Raw genomic sequence first — 20,373 nt, forward strand, 5'->3', positions numbered from 1 at the left:
AATAGAAACTAAAATAAAATTCGCAAAAACCCACAATATGTTGTACATTTATTCACGACTCACACTTGACATTACTGTAACTTTTTCTCACCTCTGCCGCAGGATAAAATGTTACATCGCTGCCAGCTGGCAGGCCGAGGCCTCCACGTGCAGTGACGGTCTCGGAAGGCCTTGCTGGTCCGAAGGTGGACGCAGGTCACCTGGCGTGATTGGAAACCGTGCCGTCCGCACGTGGCGGTGCACTGCGTCCAAGGCCCCACGAGCCACTGAAGTGCACAAGCCTCAGCGGTGCAATTCCTCAAAGAGCTTGGCCTAAAATATGAACATACCTGAAATAGTATTCTGCTGAATAGCCTTTTTTTTCCTTTGCAATATGAACCATAACTGGATTTTTTAAATGTCTATCGATAGCACATATCACCAACAGTATTAAACATTCTTAATCTTATTCCCATCTTTACCTGTGGAGCCCAGTGCACATCCTGTGGGGGACTCTGGTACCATTGGGGTCTTGGCAGTAGACATGGCGGTGCTGTGTGGCCAAACTGGGACCCACACACCTGCCATGACACTGGAAGAGGAGAATTCATCAGATTTCCTAGCTATCATTACAAAAATATTTTCTTGCTAGGGGAAGGTTTTGAGTCTAAACTGTGTTTTTATGATAAAACCTTGTGAAAACAAGCTTGTGCACAATAATATCTTGGCTCACCGGCCCCCAGGAGGTTGTGGCCCATCTTGCACAGGGAAGGAGGTTGCACGGCCTTGCATCAGAGGGTTTCCTTCCTGCTCCAAGGCAATTTGGACTCTCTACCTCTTCTGACCTGCCCTCGGGACCCTTCATGCAGCGCACAATTCTAGTCTGGGCTCCACCACCGCAAGTGGCTGAGCATGGGGACCAAGCATCCACTCGCCACCTAATAAAACAAGAGGAAAAGTCAAGTAGATATTAGATGTTTCAGGCCAAAAAATCTTTTCAGATACTCAACAAATGCAGTGAGTAAACGGAGGATTTCTGTTCTTACTGTAAATATTAAACTCACTGTTTAACATCACTAATAGCACACACGTAGAGCAGCAGCATACCTGAAGAGGCAGGCTTGTCCTTGGCACAGCTCGGCCGACCGACTGCCATTCCTCCTCTCAGAACAAGCCGGTCCATTTGCTCCCACACTGTTGCCTTGGACACAGATTCTTCCTTTGGCACCTGAAAATAACATAAAATATAAAATAAAATGAGAATGGTGTGTTCACCAACCTCATCAGTTGATGCACCAGGATTTAAAGAAAAATATTACCACACAGCTTCATGGCAAAACAGTCTTCCTAAAATATTTGAAAGTCATTCCATGTATTTTGGATTGCATTTCCTTTTCTTCAAATACTCTGACCTTAAAATGCCCAAGAGTATAGTCATTACATTGCTTTTAACCGACTCTGAATTCAAATATAACAAAATACAGTCAGGGCATTTTTCAGCCCTTTAAAGACTCCTTATCCTTTCTATTTAGATTAGCTGAATATGGTATGTTAAGTTAATCTTCTTTGAAACATTGCCTGGAACCTCTAATTGTTGCCGTATGGAGAGGAAGCGTACTATAGGATCAGGAAACGCACAGTGGCGGCGCTTTGATGAGAATGTGGCTGATCATGCCGAAGAGATGAAGGACAGCGTAGCTCAGAGGTGACCGGAGCTCTGTGTGATGCCCCGGACATTCCTCTGTCAATGACTCAGCCACATGAGCCACTGGGATAAGTAAGAGCTTACTGAATATCTGTGTCTGCGGTTACTCTTGAGTTTGTGTGTTTCTACGCTGGATGAACGCATGCTTTCCCAGAACCTCGAAGCCTAAACCACAAAGAACAACACAAATTACTGTAAACTGGACTATTCAAAGCAGCATTAGGACAAACTCAACTCGACATTGGGTCTATACAAACTTGATCAATTTTAAGTATTTCTAACATACTTTTCTCAAAAGTCATAGTGATGATTTTAGTATCTATATACTGCAAAATATCTTTGAAACCTCATTGCAGTTAGCAGCTAAAAGTCTGGCTCCACCTACATTACACAAAGATTTGCATGTGGCATTTTTTATCTAGCTTTTAGCAAGAAAACACAAAGGGTAATTCTGCAAAATGTTTAACCTCAACCAACTTTCTTTACTAACAACTTCCTATTTCTAATTCTTGGAGTGTAATAGAGTAACAGCATGATTCACATTTCAAAACAGGCTTTGCTTATCTTGTCCATTGCTGCAGCCCCTCAGTTTGTTCTCTGTTTGTTTTCCTGCTCAGACCTTTTAGCACCAATCTGGCAACCATGGGTCGCTGTGAAATCAACTACTGAAGGCTGATTCACACAGAACCCAGAGAGTGGTCCACAGAGTGTTTGCTGGAGGTTGCTGGCAGTCACGCAGGGGCGTAATTTCCAGGGGAGGTAGGGGGGTTATGACCCCCCCCAATAATCAGACGCAACCAATATAACCCCCCCTAATAAAATTATGAATTATCTTGCATAAATAGGCTGTTGATTTTCTTTACTCATTTCAAGTATTACCAGCAAAATAGTTGCATGTTTAACCATCTGGGAATTTACCCAGATTTATTTAGACAGAGATTTTGACACCCCCCCCCCCCCCCCCCCCCCCCCCCAATGTTCAGCACAAAGTTACGCCGATGCAGTCACTAGCAGGAAATTGGTCGCAAAATGGTATACGGAGATGCGATTGCTTAGGTTGCAAAGAGGTTGCCACAGTCGCCCATATTTTGCATGGAAGATGTGGACCTGTTTGCAAGCACTAGCAAGCTACTCTCCAAGCAGTAGTCAATGTGTGAAAAGAACAATATAGACCGGAAATGGAGACCGTTCACCTTGAAAGCAAAAGTCCCATCTTCTTAAATGTGTTGGTTTTAATGGGAAGGTCCAATTCACTTTGAATGTTCTCCAGTTCTTGTGTGCATCACACTTTTCACAGTTTCACTACTGCTTGGAGAGCAGCTTGCTGGTGTTCAGCATGTTTAATGCAAACTATGGGCAATCGTGACAATCTGCGATCAAAGAAATCCCAAAGATGTTTTTGGTCCAGTGCCTGCTTTGAATTTCACTCAACATCACCTAGCAACCGGCCAGAGAATTCATATTTTTTCCAGGCAACTGATGGTTGTCGGATATCTGATGACCAGTCTCTAAGCCTGTGTGACTGAGAACCTTAGCTGCCTTCTACTCGCTTCAAGGCCACTTTCAAAACATCTCAAGGCAGAGCTTGAACCACAAGAAGGTGGAGCTTCTGTATAAACCATTGAAACTTACGGATCTATAAACCTTACCAGTAATTTGCACCGAAGATGAAAGAGATGTCCTTCCAAAACGGTTTCTGGCAGTGCAGGTGTACAAACCCTCATCCCCTTTGCTTGGGTACTGGATCCTCAGTGATCCTGTAGGCAACAGGCCTACTCTGCCAACACAAAGACAAGCTATCTATGAAGCCTTATCCAGGTCTTTGATATAATCATAAAAAAGCCACAGGCAGCCATGTCATTTTCACAAAAAGTCCTTACTTCAAGGTTAGTTCTTACCTGCTACTGTAGCGCAACTCTTTCCCATTCTTTGTCCATGTCACAGATGGGTCAGGATTTCCTACTGCTTCACACTTCAACACTAAACTAACAACTGGTTTCTGCAGGAAAACTGGCATTCCCACATAAACTATCATTTCAGATTGTGGCCCCTCTCCAATCTTTTTCGAACGTTGGATTATCAGCGGGTTTCTTGGTCTGGCTGTGTGGACTTTAGTGTTTGGTTTATAATGGAGCGGCTCTTGCGTGGAAGATTCAGCACTTTCTGGAGGGTGAAGAGTCGACTCATTAGTTTCACCCTGTGCCACAGTGAGCTCACTAAGCAGTTGTGCGATAAGTTGTTCCTCCCGTAGTCCTCCAAGGTCTTCGGCAAAGTTTTTCATGATCTCCTCTAGCCTGCGTGTGTCGGCAACGAGGACCTCTGGGATGTAAATCTCTGACCCTTCATCCTCCAGGGTAGAACTGTTCTTTTCACTCGCAGGTGATTTGTCAGCGATGTATTTTTCATCTCGAATGGATTCTTTATGATTAAGCAAACGCTCAATAATTGCATCATATCGGTTGAGGGAGCTGTGAAGCTCCTGAAATCTTTCTTGAGCTGAGATTGCATCCGGTCGCCCAACCTTTTGTCGTCTGAGCATTGACTCTGCTACAGACAGCTTTTGCTTGCTGCCAATGATCTGTAAGACTAAATGTTCTTGTGCCTCACCTGCGACACATGTATATATCCCAGCATCAGATGCACGAACCTGATGGATCTTCACATATCCTAGTGACGTTATGGAGAGGTGTGGTAGGTTGACCAGGGGCTTCCCTTCCTTCAACCAGTGGATTTGGCCCTTACGGAAGTGGCGGGTTGGGCAGCGAAGGACCACAGTTGTCCAAGGCAGGATGTACGCATAACCACCAATGCCCAGGTGAACCTTTTTGCCTTTACGCCACTGGATATAAACTTTCCTCTGAGACAGTATGGTGGCATCAGGCTTGACAGAGTCTGTAATTAAGAGGACAGGTTAATGGCTTGATTGTTGGCTCAAATATCTGTACTTTGGGATATACAAAACTTTGCACTTAAGGAACCAAAAGAAAAGGGAGCTAACTCCCTTTTCTTTTGGTTCTATGCAGTATAACTTACATAAACACAGCCAAATAAAGAGTATCTTACTTTCACAGGGCTTGAAGAAGCATGGTCGGATTCTGTTGAGACGAGCCAGCAGGGAACAGTTCTTAGGGTCTGCTGTCAAATACCTTCCATTCACCTCTTTCTTCCTGCAAACAGCTTGGAGGGTCTGAATACCATTTCCACATGTCACTGAACACTGGAAAAACAAGAGAAATGTATTAAAATAAACAAAACCTGCAAAGTACCAGTTTTAACATGTCCATTTGAACAACAGCAATATGGCAGAATGGTCTCTGGCTGAAAGGTAGGCTACCTGGGACCAGCTAGTTGTGACCCACTCAGGTGGGCATTCCTGCTCACCACAGGGCTGCTGGCTTGTAGGACTCTTAGTAGGGCAAAACGTGTCAGGTAGCTCCAGAATGCTGCCATCAGCCAACCGTTGCTTGCATAGTACCTGCCTCCTCTGAACCCCACCACCGCAACTTTGGGAGCACTGGGTGCAAAAACACGCAGAGATTAAATCAGTCACACGCGCTTGATTCCCAATCGTCAAACACTTGCAGTGGTAAACTTTATAGATGATGTCCTTTACCTGTCCCCAGTCATGCGTGTCCCACATAGGAGGGCAGTCAAAGCGGTTGCAGGCTTGGAGAGGACTGGGCTTGGGGTTCTGACAGTCTTCGTCCCTCAAAACTAAAGTGTGATTGCTGTCACGAGAGGGCCGGTGTGTGCACCCCACAGTGCGAATCATCAGACCTACCCCACATGTAGCTGAGCAGGAGCTCCACTCTCCAGTTTCCCACCTGTTAGAACAATGTTTATTGTGCTCATTATGGCAAATCTACAGTACACTGCACACATGAAATTTCCCACTCGTGGGACTAATAAAGGTATCTTACCTTATCTTATCTTATCTTATCTTATCTTATCTATACTTCATAGCACTGTAAATAGTACTGTACATATATCTCTTGATCCAGTGAGAGAACACCTTTGCAGTCTTATGAATATGTAAAATCATGAAGGTGAATACAAGTGAAAAAGGCATGAAACATAAAATCCCACACCGAGCTTCACGATATTCAAGAAATCCCTATTGCATTACTTTTTCATTTGTATTTTTCCAATGAACTACTGGAATTAATATTCATGTTGCTGCCCAACTAAATTTTAAACTGGGTTTAATCCAGCATCAAAGTTACTTTGGCAGGTTTATTCCAAATTGTGGCCAGTGTCCAAGTGGTTGCCATGCCTTTAAAGTTTTGGCTTGAAATGAGATGGCAGCAATTTCATTTTCTGCTCGACAGATTGGGTGATATTTCAAAACTACTCATATTTATTTAAGGCTCTGAGAAGAATTGGGAATGAAGCTTGCTCATGGACCGCTGCTATACTCAAAGCTAAATCCTATGGCTGTTTTCCTTTCAGGGGGAACACTATCCAAAGAGTGTAGCTTAATATGGGATGGTGAGGAGGCCTCAGGGAGGGAGAAAAGGGCCAAAGGAAACAAGCCCAATACTGCATTTGTTGTGCCTAAAAACAAGACTCAAAGCCTGGAAAAACAGGCAAGGGCAGGCTGCAAGCCTCTGGGTTTTCTGACAAGAGTGTGAGGGGTAGAACACTGACAATGTGCACGGTGTTAACCTGAAACGTGTGGCCAACCACAAAGTCCACTCACCATTTAGCCACAGTTTGCTCATGTTAAACAACATGCAGTTTTGCTGTTTGACCTTTTAGGTGTTTAATCTGGACGTGCATCAATCTGGTAGGTTCACAAAAAAAATACTTATGATTTGCAATTTGAAATGTGAAATAACAGTGTTTATAAACTGCTCGTATGTTGAATTGAACAAAAAAAAAAAAAGAAGCTACATTTTGACTTAAACATTAACAGCACAGCTTAAACCTGTAATATCAAAAATAATTTGAGCTTGAAATGTAGCAAGCACTGAACGCTCCCCAGAGGATGATCACAGTTACTTCAATGATTCCCTTTTTTTTCTCTGGACCTACATTTTGACCTGGAGAGGGAAACGGGAAGACTGCCATTACATGTATTAACATAAGTCATGCTTGACTGCATAACATTACTTACCCACCCACAGGCTTTTCAATAGCATCCCCTCAGGATAAACCCTACATTGTTAACCCCTCTGGTAATGTGGCGAATTTGTCAATATGACATGCAATCACTGAAGGCCATTCCTAGTTGTAAAAAGAGCTTGCCAAAAGAAATCACTTAGAAAAACAGCTGAAGCCTCCTAGATTTCCCTTTCCAAGGACAACTGAACCTCGCAGGTAAAGCTAATCACTGTCAGATTCCACAAGGTTTAATTTGCTGCTTGCAGAGATACAACCATCCATCTCTGTCGTTCTGCTTTAGTATCTGTTGGACTCGAGCAGCCTTAACAGAGATTTAATTGCCCCAGTTGGTTTGAACCGAGAGGCATAACATTCTGATTCTGATTCTGATAACACAGCGGATTAGAAGCTTTTGAACGAACCGTCAAACTTAACCGATTCAGCTAAGAATTTATTTAGGCTCTGAAAAAGTGGTACATCAGCGTTCCACTTCTGTACTGAATATTGCACATTTTTGGATGGATGCACTCTTGGCAAGCTAAGAGAAAGCACGGCCATATTTTTTTCCTGACTTTAATTAATATTTTTCTCTTAAACGTAGCCAAACGTTTTTTTCCATCCCCCAAAAATGCATTTCCTCCCTATTTTTACTACATCCATTAATCAAATCCTTTTTAATTTTCATGCACAAACCGTTTGAAACATGTTTAAATAATAATGATGACGATAATGAGGTCTGAGTTAGGGGTTTTTTATTGTACCTGGGTGGGCAGGGCTGAGTTTTGCAGTCCTGGAGGAGTCGTGGGGGTCGCCGAGAGCTCACACACAGGCTTTGGTCTGCTGCTTCTCTGGTCTGCTTGTTCAGGCAGATAACCACAGCCTCCTGCGCACCTGCGGTTAGAGAACACAGCAATGTCATGCTTGCTTTTTTGCAGACGCTGTAATTAAAAAGGAAGATTTTAGGGTCCAAAATACATTAAAACACTTTGGTTGCCTCAACTTGTGGATGCACTCTCAGAGTTTTCATGCAAAGTCATATTAAAAGTAATGTAACATAACTCCCTGAGTCTGCTTCTAAAGTTGGGGACAATAACAGCGAAGCAGGAACTTCAAACACCATAGCAGTGTGATGGTCCACAGGAGCACAGCCCTCAGGGTGTGCATCGGACATCTGATACCGGAGTGTAATCATCCCCGAATGGGAGTTTGTTGAGTTTGGATGAGCGCATACGGAGACACTGACAAAAGCCCACACCCGTGTGCAGAAATTAAGTTACAAACGCACACACGCAGAGATTAAGGCAAACGCACGTGAGGCAGGCACGCATGCTTGGATGTGTAGGTAGGAAGATTAAAGTGGGCCTCAATGCATGTTGGCAGGATATTTAAGAAAGCGGTCTCTGTCTGGCAAAGTGCCTTGAGCACTGGCGACGTATGACCTCTATGCCATCCGCTATCATTTAATATGATATGACTTGCATCTGCTCGAGGCATTTACTGGCGTCAGACATCCAGTGACAATAGTTTAAGGCTGGAGCACATCACATTTGCTTTAATGAATCAGCTGGGACGTACTTAGTGGCACTCACGGAGTTGACTTGGTCTTCAAGACTTACTGTCAAATCAAGCTACATAACAGCACTTGTCTGCTGCTGATGTATTTACTCGCAGCATAATCTACAAATCTGCTCTGCGCGTCGGAGCCACCACAGGTGTACAGCTCCAGGGTTGGCACTGTCTCTGGATCCACCAGAGTGAAAATAAAAGGATGTGCGTAAACAGTGAAAGCTTCAGTAGAGAGCTAAACTGAAAATCCAAGAAGTATATTTAAAGAGATGCAAAAACGCAGCACATCTCAAACACCGATAAAGGACAGAAATACTCGCAATAAACTTTTCAGTGAGTCTCGCGTCACAGCAGAAATAAACTTACACGATTCAGCACGCAGTCTTCAGAGCATATGAACTTTTGTACCTGATGAAGACTGTGCCAAAATGCGTAGGCGTATTTCTACAGCGATATCAGCCAAAAGTAGAAGAAAAAAAAATTAAATGTGAGCATATTTGTCCCTGATTCAGTTGGAAGTAAATTTTACATATTTTTGTGAAGCATATTAGAAAATGTTTTGAGATGGATTGCTATGAAATCTGCACATGGTCCCCCACAGGATGCAGAGCTGACTTGTGAGATCTCCTGAGTTTTTCTTCCAGGGCCACGATAAGGCTAATATTTTTGGTTTTAAAGGGAAACAGCATCAGAAGGATTGCAGAAAACAGTGATCGCAGACATGCTAACATGCTGACCTAAGACTGGAGATGTGGTAAATGTTACACCTGCTAAGCGCCAGCATATTTCTATTGTCACTGGGAGGGTGTCAGCATAGCTGCAGACACGAGTTAACTTTTCAACTCCCCAAATCTACTCTTTCAACTTCTCTCTCTTTACTTTCCCATGTCAGAGAGATCAATAAAGATCATACCTCCCCCACAACTCTCTGAGCACTCAGTAAAGCCCTCGTACTCCCAGTCGTGCAGTTCCTCTCTTTGCAGTGTCCTGCCCTTCTCCTCCTCTTCCTCCACCTCTTCCACTTCTTCACTTTCTCCTGCTTCACCCAAATCTACAGAGCAGGGACTGCTGTAGCAAGGCTGGCTGGTAGCAGGTTTGACCCCCTCGCATTCATCATCTGGCACGTCCACGATTGTCTGGGAGAAAGACAGCAGCACTTGGCACTTGACCGTCCGATGCTGGGTCCCAGCACCACATGTCCTGCTGCAGGGCTGCCAGGGACCGGGGATAAAGCTGGAGAGGAGAGCAAGCAACAGATGACTCAAGTGGAAAAGTATGAAAATTTTGATAAGGACTGTTTCCAAACCAAACCTGGACTGTTTGATAGCAAATCACAGTCGATTTTTGTTTTGTTTTGTTTTGTTTTTGCTGTCTTTTTTAGTTTTCTCTGTAAACACATTGTATTCATTAGTGGCTGGGTTCTTAAACTCATTAAGCATTTATGAAATACAGTCAGTGCAGCGTGATTAATTGCACAGCTGTGAAACATTACGATCAGCTATTCTTGGATAAACAGCTTTCATGTGCATCCTTCCTCATCTTAAAAAATGGATGAGGGGAAGAAAAACTGAAAGGCCCAGAGACTGAACTATCACTCCTTCAACAGAAATCAGAGAGGGTAAAAGATCAGAAAGTGTGATACAGAAAGGAGTTTGAAAGCGCTCTTCAGATTGAACTGATTCTATAACTTTGTTGGAAATGCACACAGAAATGAACAGAAGCTCTATATGACTCAGTGATATTAAATCAAGTGATTTAGGAGATCATTCAAAGTGGTTCTTGTGCTCATTATGTCCTTGTGAAAACTCTGGATACTCACTTATTGATATATGGACATACAAAGACAGCGTTTGTCCCACAATGTGCACCTGAGAGCAAATAAACGAGGCCTTCCTATTAACATCTTATATTACCAGTAAGCAAGTGCTCAGTTCTGTGACAGATGCACCGCTAAGCTGACAGCAGAGAGTGTCCGTCTGAGGGGACAGCCTCTCACTTTTACCCTTTGCAGTGCCTCAAACAAAGGAAATAAAATAATATATATCAGATAATTTATGGGTATTTTTCACCACAAGTTTCTTTACAATTGATAGGAAAATACTCAAATTAAAACTGAGTCTTGGCCCTTTCGCGTGGTATCAATCATTTGGAGCGCAGAGCCTTAACAACAAAACACATGTCCAGCTGTCCAAATACTTACAGTGTGGACTGTAGCTTTTGGACAATAGCCTGATGTTTACAACACAGAGCAGCTGTCCTGTTTAGGTCTGAGCTCAACACTTCTGGTTCCTTTTTGGCAGACAGACTTTAAAGGACTTGCACATATGTCATATTGGAGGTGTTGAGTACATGCGAAAGTTTTTAAGACCAGAGGCACAGGTTGAACTGTGTTTCTAAATCACAGCTGTCATTGATCGAATGAGTAGCTGATAAGGATGGTCATTTGAGACATATGTGAAAGTAAAAAAACAAAACTACATCCATCAGAACCATCAGCTCTGCACAGTCATGAGCCGATGTGTGTGTGTGTGTGTGTGAATCAAGATGCAGTTTTTCATGTAGCAGATAGGTAGTGGCAAAGCTATTAGTCTTATAAAATAGCTACATTTCCCCCCTAGATTAACGACTTCCATTTGCTAAACCTGAACACAAGAAGACACAAAGCGAGTGTATGACTTTATTTCAGTGCTTCCGTGTTGCGAGTGCTAGACGTTAAACTGAGTAATGTACCACGCCACTGTAATTACTTCAGTAATCAGGTTACTGTTACTTCAATTATCTGCACGACGGGCAGACAGACAGAAAGAAAAACACATTAAACATGCCGATCAGCTGATTTCAGTTTATGTGGAAAACGGTGGGATGGCCCACAATTTTTAAGGACGTTTATTTTTATTGCACAAAAGGACATGTTTGCAGTGCTGAAGTGTCAACTGCGTCCAGTATAGAAACAACCGCATCATACTGCTAACAAAACATCGGGTCGTTGCAGACATCTGCGCAGACAGCATGCTAACACAAAGCTGCAGAACAACATAGAGTGGGTGTATGCTGACCCCAGCACGGCAGCCAGAGCCTGAGCTTCAGCAGGTGATAATGGCGTTGATTAGAAGTCAGGCTTGCAGCATGGGAGCCTCCATTGCTACGTGCTGAAGTTTCTACAGTAGAATCACAGTGATGACTGCTCTTAAGTCGCTTTTATTCTTGGTGGTTCGAGCCCTGGCTGATCTAATATCCAGTCTGTATGCCTAAGTAGCCTTGGGCAAGATCCCGAATCCCAGGCTCTCAGATGCATTCAGTGGAATAAGAAAGTTAGATAGGAATGATGTACCATTTACAATGTCAGAGAGAAGGGATCTCTTCAATAGGATCTGTGTGGGAGGACAGAAGCCACGCCCACCTGCTGTTAAAACCTTCTGCTTATGGCAGGGAGCCAATCAGAAGGAAGAACATGCAGTCAAATTCCTCTGCAATCACTTAGCAATGAAAAGAAACGAGTGAACTACCTAAGTGAGCACTACAAATCTTTTGAGGTGAAAACAAAACGGTTTAAATCGGTAAAGTACATAATGTGCAAGTATAAGCACTGCTTCCTAACAGCGTTTGTGAACCTGACAAACTATCTTTATCTTTCCTTAATAAGCTCATAATGGTAGCAAAGCATATTTTGCATGGCAGCCTTCACCACTGTGCCGCATTCTTCCTTGGTTTAACAGTCTGACCGCAACACAAGAGGACCCTGCTGTTTTATAAGACGCCTCAATAAAGAGCTCATGATTAAGGCAAAGCTGGCTCTGTACAAGAGCTCAAGGACTCATTGTGTTACGGGCAAACAAATGAATCACCGGCAGTTAGACTTTGGAACAGGAACGACAAAGTCAACGAGCGAACCCACAGAAATGTTTATCTTCATGCGCCGTTAAAGTACATCTGTCAGTTCAAAAACGATCCCGATTTCATTCATGGAGGGAAACAACACATTTTTGTCACATCCGCCAAAGCCCCATGTTAATCGTATCAATTAAATATCCATCAGTGGAAATATTTTATTTACTCACGGTGAAAAAATGTTTTGGCTTGATTGGAGAACATATATGGGTTTAATTTTTCAAGCAGCCGCGCAGCGGTGGGTTTCGGCGCAGGCAACGGAGGTGCAATAAGTCTAGCACAGGAATTTCATTCTCTTTCCTCTCACATCTGTAACCTGGCCCCATATGGTGGGCAGATATTGTTGTTGGCTTGTGAATGACGACATATTATACACAGATATTTATGTGCTTTTTGAGGACAGACATGCTTTTTTTTATTTTTTGCAGCTGAGCAAAATCATATGTTTTGGCACTTCTCTCACTCCACAGATAAGTCAGAGTTACAGATGTTTTAAACTGGCTAACATGGTTGCTAATACAAGTCATGCAAGACACTGGGCAGAGTCCAAATATTGTGCATTTTCAGAAGGCGGCCATTATTAGCTAACTGATGTGTGGGACAAGAACATCTGGAACGTGTGAGAGCTTGCTGAGGTAATGCTGGTAGCCAGCGACTGTACATTCTTAAGGCTTTCCGAAAGATGTTTTGACTCTTCACCTTTAGTTTCCCTTCTTCCCTTCAATAGCCCCATACAACGTTTTATTAGTTCCATGCAGGTGACAAGAAACACTTTCAACCACCCTCAAATGTACCTTTAAGTGGACCTATTGTGCTTTTCCTTGGGTGATCATATTAAACAAAATAAAGTTCAAAATAAAGACGTCAGTCAGAGTGTGTGCAAATAATCCCCATGACACTGCTCAAGACAGGGGATGTCCCTAATTTAGGAATACATAAGAGAGGCCTCCTGTTCAAACTTTCTGTTTAAACTGGAAAACCAATCAGAGTGGAGTTGGCTCAAAACAAGGGTTAAAGGAGCAAATAGTGCTTATTTAAGACCAAGGCAGCTAGTATGAAATAACTGGCAACAGGTCAGTAACATAACTGGGTATAATTGTAAAATTGTGAAGACTTTGAATAGCTCATCATCTATAGTGCATAATATCATCAAAAGATTCAGAGAATTTGGAGAAATCTCTGTGCGCATCAGACAAGTCCAAAAAATTGATTATCTCTCAGTGTGCACAGCATTAAAAGAAGGCCTGAGTCTGTCACAGATATTACTGCATGGACTCAGGAACACTTCCAGAGATCACTGCGTGTGAACACCGTTCACTGTGCCATCTACACTTGCAGGTTAACACGCTGCATCATGCAAGGAAGAAACCATATATGAATATGATGTACAGGCGCCAACATCTTCTCTGGATGTGAAATTCTCCTTGGAAAACATGGACACCATTTCTACCAGACTAAAGAGGAGCAGGACCATCTGGCTTGTTATCAGCGCTCATTTCCAAAAGCTGTCCCAACCCACACAGCAAAATTGGTATAGCCCAGATCTGGCCCACACAATGTGCTTACACATGGCCCACATACCGCAAAGAATGACGGCCCTTTGGTGGCCCAGATCTGGTTTGCCTCGAGGTGGCCCACACATGGGCTAGCACAAGGCCAGTTGCAGACACACTGGTGGTCATATGCTGGCCCATGTGTGGATTACCTCTGGTAAACCAATGTAATATACAATAGTGCGAAAGTAACATGACAAAACTCTGTTCAGACAGTGAACTGACTGATTCTTACATAGCACTTTTCTACTCTAAACTGAATGCATACAAATTCATACTCTTGACATGCAGATTGGAGGAGCCAGGGATCGAACCACTAACCTTCCTATCAGTAGGTGACCTGTTCTACCTCCTGAGCCACAGCCACCCAGTGGTAAATATGAGCAAACCCTCACCAGGTTTTGGATAAAGTGTACACTCACAAACCTGTCGAACCTGCATTTGAAACGTTGGCTACCATAGCAGTGTAGTATTGCAACATGGCATTTGGGTCTTCTAACTAAAATAGGAGAATAGGAACATAAATAGTGCTATCATTGCCAGACCTGGCCCACATCTGGTTGACATACACCCTGCCATGACACCAGTCAGTCAGAAGTGCCAGCTTGATGCCGGATCCGGGGAAGACCTGTTTTCTATGGGCCTGGGCCACATAAACCAAACCATAATTGGGCCAGATGTGGCATGCCATCACATAAACAGTGCCATCTACACCAGACCTGGCCCATATCTGGAGGACATACCACTTACCATGCCAGAAGTCAGCCAGCAGTGCCAGCTTGACACCAGATCCGGGGCAGACCCGTCTGCTACATGGGAATATTTTTTTCAGATGCATTGCTGTCATCAAATTCAAAATGAGGAAATCTTTTGCATAACATGGTAGGTTTTCTCCATTTAAATATTTAATGCATTTTCTGCTGTGAATAAAATACAGTTTATGAGATTTGCAAATCAAAGCATTCTGTTTTTATTTACATTTTACGCAGAGTCTCTACTTTTTTGAAATTGGATTTGTAGTAAACGCTCCTGTTGGACTCCATGTTGATGGAAATTGCTGCTGACATGAACACAACCTTGATACTGTAGCCTTTGCGTGCCAGTGCCGTGCTCTGTCTACTTCAATTTCACCTCCAGGTTAGTCCTAAGCTGCTGGTTGTTGAAACTGTGTAACTGGGATCTGACTTTTTGCTTTTTTAACCTTGAGGACCAAGAGTAATTTAATGCTGTAGATTTTCCCCTTCTTTTCCGGGTGATAAACTTTACTTTGTATAGCTTTAGCAGTTGCATCTTTCCAGGATAGTAAAGTGCAGCAAGACCCAAACACCTGCAATGGTTTTAACAGGACTTGCACCTCTGACTGGTCCAAAGAGGCTTAGTGATGAAGGTCTCAAATGCTTTAAGAGTCAGAAAGACAGTTTAGCTTTTTCTTGTTGAGTGCTGGTACTCACGTTGGTTCCTCACTGGCTGTGACTTCCTCCTCAAGCTCTATGGCCTGCTTATGCCACACAGGTTTTGCCTCAACTGGTAGTGTATCTACAGGAAATGATGCAAAAATGAGGCTGAACATAAGCGCCACTCTATATTTAAAACATGACAAAACGTGCAAAATCACCCACCTTTGGACTTGTAGCAGGGCACAGTCACCAGGCACTCCTCTTTGATGTGCGGTTTGGTGGTAGGGTTGCAGCCTCCGGCGTGCAGGCCACGGTGATCGATGCATAACACCACCCTGTAGCGCAGTCCCTGACCACAAGTCACTGTGCACTGGGGATGACAGGACATGCAGTCACAGATAGCAAGCCTATCAGCCTATTTTTCCATGTGTTAATTCCTAGTAATAGGCTTTTCTCATATTTGATAGAAAGTCTTTGACTCAAGGGAGGTACAGAAAGAGTCCTTCCAAAATCCCAGCAGCTCTCTGCTCGGGAGCGAACTTTGTCTATCCTCTGCCAAAACAAGCATTTTAAAGGCAGAGGGAGAATGTGCTAGATAAACAACATCCCAGGTTTTTAGGAGGCCACAAATCTGGCTCGCTACATTTCTATATATGAGCCCATTCAACTGGTGAGGTCGAAAATTTCCCAGGAGGAAGATATATAGAACATTTATGGTAGGATTGGTTAATGTAACAGCAGCTCTAAGAATTAAAGCAAAATAACTAAGCTGACCAGGAGGGTTAGGTTGATCCAGATGCAGTGCCTTGATCATTTCAATGTGTAATGGTTCAGAAAGGAAATTTATTCAGAGGGATCACACTGGCTGCGGTGTCACTGGGTTTTTGTATGTTGCCCATTGGGAACACATCATATGTTTACAAGCCTCATAAAGACACCACATACAAGAAGTTACATGACAGAAGAATTTCAAAAGTAGAAATGTTCACATACTGGTGACCACTCCTGTGCCAGCCACGTGGGACAGTCAAATGTGTTGCAGGGCTGCAGGATAGCCGTTTTGGGAGAGTAAAGACACTTCCACTCCTCTGTGGGAGTGATGGTCCCCTGCATGTCCTCCTCCACACACGATACCAAGCGACTCTGGATGCCCCCGCCGCAAGAGGTGGAACAGGCCGTCCAGGGGCTGCTCTCCCATCTGACATCATGAAAGGTGACATCATAAAGTGACTGACGGTTATTAGCAGATGTCAGGATTTGTATTGTGTGCCTCTGTGTGTTACTAGGTAGTCGGGCATGTACCGAGGCAGGGGGTGGTATTGGTCATATGGCATAATTTCCTTGTAGCCGTCACTAAAAAGTCAGAAACAGTAAATTAGGGTTTGCTTTCACAAAAAGTCCAATTTAATCCTCTTTAAGTTCTGCTTTCCAACCTGTCCAGGCACAGCTCCATGTTGCACTCCTGCAGTTTGGGTTTGGGTTTGACATTCTCCGGGTAGTAATGGCAATACTGGTCTACAACCACCCGTCCGCTCCGTAGATCATAGCACTCTGCTGAGGTTAGCTGGTAACCTGCAGGCCAGCAAATATCAGAGACCATCAAGAGAGATCTAGTAGGGCAACGATTCAATATTAGGCTTTTAATAAATATCTGTGAATTAAACGGATCCTGTTTTTAAACCAAACCTGCTATCAGTCGAGTGAAAATGCTGCAGGCTGCTATTGTGATTTTCAAAATGCTGCTTACCTCCACCGCATGTGACGGAGCACGGGAAAAAGTCGGTCTCTCTCCAGCGGTGGATGATGGGCTGGTAGTAGATGTACTGAACCACGCTGTCTGTACCACCCGTAAACTGCACCTACAGAAACATTGTTCAGATATAATCAGCATTTCTTGTCATCACTATCAGTGTAGCGGGTGACTGCAGTATTTACACTGCACGGCTCACACTTTCCTTCTCGTTAGACAGATTAAAAAATAGATTTTTTTAAAGGCAAAGAGAGACTCATCCTGGGCTTCTTGGGGTGTTAATTGAACTTTGTTGTAGCCATGACAACCTAATAGGGCTGCTAATCTATAAAAATTCAAACAATTTGTTAAAACGGACTTTGTGTCCACAGAATTTTAATTTATTTATTTATTTATTTAGCCTTAGTTTTTAGTGATTCATAAACTGGAACCAAACCAGTTTTCTTTCTTAACACTTTCCTGATTTAAAAAAAAGACCTTATTGATTAAAAATGAATGTGGAAGTGCCAAACAAACTGCAGTTCCTGTAATCACTGACTGAGGCTGGTTCCAGTAGTGAGCTAAATTACACAGATGGCCCTCTGTGTGGTGAAAAGTCCAGCTTTAAAAGAGAAATAGAGATGTTTACAGCTTCCCTTTGGAAGCTTTGGTCTCAAGAAAATAATATTCACCCTGCAATACTTCACTTTAATTCACTTTAATTATTGAAACAACAAACTGCCGTTTCTCATTGAAACTGATGTCGTTCTGTAGAAATTTTGCTTTATGTACTGTGTTGGAATTACCAAACAAGGGAAGCACTAAAAAAAGAAAATATGGGACTAACCAGTGTCTCACCCTACTCAGGCTCCTAGCATGTATGAACATCCTAAGTGACTTTTTTCTTGAATTATTCTCAAGATAATTTAGAAACTTGACCTACGTTTCGTTTTGTAATCATGTTGTACAATGACATTGCCCATGTTTATCTGCAAGACACAAGGCTCCATGTGGAGAAGGCTCTATAAACGCAACATGCTCAAAGAATTTGGCCTTTGGAAACCTAAAGTGTACATATCTGCACAGCTACTAGCTAAAATATTATAATGAAATCCTCTTAAGAGACAAAATAATTCATAAACTGCTGGATCAGAGGAAACATTTTCTTAGAGCTCTGCTTTAATAAAATAAAGAATAAAGGCTGTTTTAATAGATTAAGAATTAGAACAGTCCTTATTTTAACAGAGTAATAGAGCACAATAATAGAATATGTACGTCCATGTCTGTCCGTGTTTTCTTAGCCTTTCATTTGCTTTGAAAAAAAGCCCAAAGACACATTTTAGCAGCAGCACGTATAAATCAGACTTGACGACCGCTCGTTCGCATTCATGTATTTACTGTGGAAAGACTGTCTGGCAACTTTTTAATGTGATTTTCCATTTGTCCAAACCTTTTTCCAGCAGAGTGATATGAGCTGGCTGTCCGCCTCGTGACAGATTCGAAAATTATCCATTTAAAGCTTCTCAGATTTCGTTCTCGACAGTTCCTCGTTATTGTCCCATCCCGACTTGTGTTTATGAGGGAGGAAGTTTTCGCAGGCTCGTGGCTGCATAACCTTTAACGCCCACTCACTTGCCCTAGTCTGGGAATTTGTGCTCACATGTGTGCCTGAAGCAGAAAAACACATCACAGCCACTGTGGCACGGCACTGCTCGTTGTATTAACTAGGCTTATGCGCTGTTATGTAATAACACATTTCTAATCAGATTTTTTGGAGTTATTCAAAGTTTGAGACTTTACCGTGAGTCAAGTACAAGTTTCAGTAAGCGGCACTTACACCACAGAGGAGCGGTGAGGAGCTCGGAGGCTCTGAATGTTTGTGCTACTGTGTGAATGCATGGCACACAGCTCAAACACATTCTCAAAGTGAACAATCGCACAAAAAGAATTGTTTGAATTTCACATTTAAAAGAGTCACACTCAAATATCTTTAAAACACATGAAATCAAAGCTGCTTTAAACTTTGCTGCTGTGAGACGTTCACCAGGAGTTCATGCGAAAAAAATAAAAACTGGCCGCACCACTTTCAGGAGATTGCATGACAAAAACAACAGTTTTGACTCAAACTGCACCAAAGACACCAAAAAGGGAATGAGGGTGATTGATTTGCAAGCACGCAGGTCTGCTGAGGCGCTGCTGGTTTTAACTTCCTGTGAAGAAAGTCAGAGAGGTGACCCGTTTATCTCCCCGGAATTTCTAAAATTATTTTGAACCTGCAAGAATTTTTTTTCTTTTCTTTTCTTTTCTTTTTGCTTTCAGTGGTGCTTTTGTCCACTTGATGAATTACCATTCGGTTTTGGTGCCTGAGAAAATTTACATTAACATTTAACAAGTAGTGCAGTGAGCTGACTGGAACAATTTTGCATTAAAGAAACCAATGCAGAGCCTGTTCTAGAAAACATATCTGCAGAAAATCATGGCAAGTTTTCAAAGAGGACATCTACAAGGATGGATTTACTGATTGCAGAACAGGGCAATTGTGGTTTGCAGCTTTCTTCTGACGACTTCTTCGAATATAAATCAACTAAAGCAAGCGTGTGGCTGGGAGGGTGATGACATTTTGTATTAGTAGTAATTTGTGTCGGGTCCTCGTTTTTTCATGCAGATTCAAAGACCTGTTTGAGGGTCAAAACTTGGGTTTTGAAGCTAAAGTTTAGGCTGGGGCTTGTATAAATATGCTGGTTAAACTTAACAGTAAGGAATGCATTGATGTTAATGAATGTTCTCACAAAGACAGCCAAATATGTCACACCCTGTTTCACCTTGGTAATACAAAACAATATTTAGAGAAAATATGAGATCTGTCCTTCCTCAGGTCCCCGGCAAGACACCCGTCAAGCCTGAAGTAGAACAGATGGACAATTCGGAAATTTCTCACATTTTTAACAAGATGATGACAAATACTGGCTGCTGTAGCCTGAAAGAAAAAGAGATGTGCATTAATGTCAGCGCTTACTTTGACTGTGAAGTCAGCTCCGAGTGGGCCAGTGATTCTCAGGACTTCTTTATCTGAAAGTTTCTGGTAGTCCACGGTGGTGTTCTCTATGTAGTACTGCCCGGGTCTATCCAAGACCAGTTCATCTCTTACCCCCTGTAGAGTCTTGCTCTCCATGTCTGAAGGTAAAAAAACAAACAATTAAAGTCTCAATATGTGCAAAGAGAAGACAAACAGGTGTGGCCACTGCCTGCCACAAAATCTTTCTTTTAATTTTTAAAATGTTTTTATATTTTATGAGTAAAGTTCTTAAGTTCTGGAGCTGTGATTAAAATGTTGATCACAGACCCTTCAGTCAGACCCAGCGACACACAAAGGGCTCAGACTGGGTGCTGTGGTCACTCTGTCACTGTGATGAGGCTAACGTAGCCAGCATGCTTTCCCCTCACTGACCTCAC

At 42.8% G+C, this 20,373-nt stretch overlaps 1 protein-coding gene across 5 annotated transcripts in view; it reads right to left on the bottom strand.

The window, feature by feature from the left end:
- LOC120721713 (ADAMTS-like protein 1) overlaps positions 1–20,373 on the bottom strand; it is a 102,713-nt gene that overhangs the window by 2,743 nt on the left and 79,597 nt on the right. For 4 of the 5 annotated variants that reach the window (XM_040012199.1, XM_040012198.1, XM_040012200.1 and 1 more), the window contains 18 exons: positions 19,937–20,094; positions 16,939–17,050; positions 16,625–16,763; positions 16,494–16,544; positions 16,185–16,389; positions 15,414–15,561; positions 15,246–15,330; positions 9,267–9,586; positions 7,549–7,678; positions 5,298–5,508; positions 5,019–5,198; positions 4,748–4,901; positions 3,583–4,576; positions 3,334–3,461; positions 1,087–1,207; positions 713–917; positions 462–571; positions 92–312 (listed from right to left, as the gene is read on the bottom strand). In XM_040012199.1, the coding sequence (XP_039868133.1) occupies positions 92–312; positions 462–571; positions 713–917; positions 1,087–1,207; positions 3,334–3,461; positions 3,583–4,576; positions 4,748–4,901; positions 5,019–5,198; positions 5,298–5,508; positions 7,549–7,678; positions 9,267–9,586; positions 15,246–15,330; positions 15,414–15,561; positions 16,185–16,389; positions 16,494–16,544; positions 16,625–16,763; positions 16,939–17,050; positions 19,937–20,094 (3,672 nt within the window). Of the gene's footprint in view, positions 1–91; positions 313–461; positions 572–712; positions 918–1,086; positions 1,208–3,333; positions 3,462–3,582; positions 4,577–4,747; positions 4,902–5,018; positions 5,199–5,297; positions 5,509–7,548; positions 7,679–9,266; positions 9,587–15,241; positions 15,331–15,413; positions 15,562–16,184; positions 16,390–16,493; positions 16,545–16,624; positions 16,764–16,938; positions 17,051–19,936; positions 20,095–20,373 lie in introns of those variants that run through there. The other variant, XM_040012203.1, reaches the window with a different exon arrangement.

This window comes from Simochromis diagramma, unplaced genomic scaffold (assembly GCF_900408965.1).
Source record: "Simochromis diagramma unplaced genomic scaffold, fSimDia1.1 OVJJ01000604.1, whole genome shotgun sequence".
Classification (NCBI taxonomy): Eukaryota; Metazoa; Chordata; class Actinopteri; order Cichliformes; family Cichlidae; genus Simochromis; species Simochromis diagramma.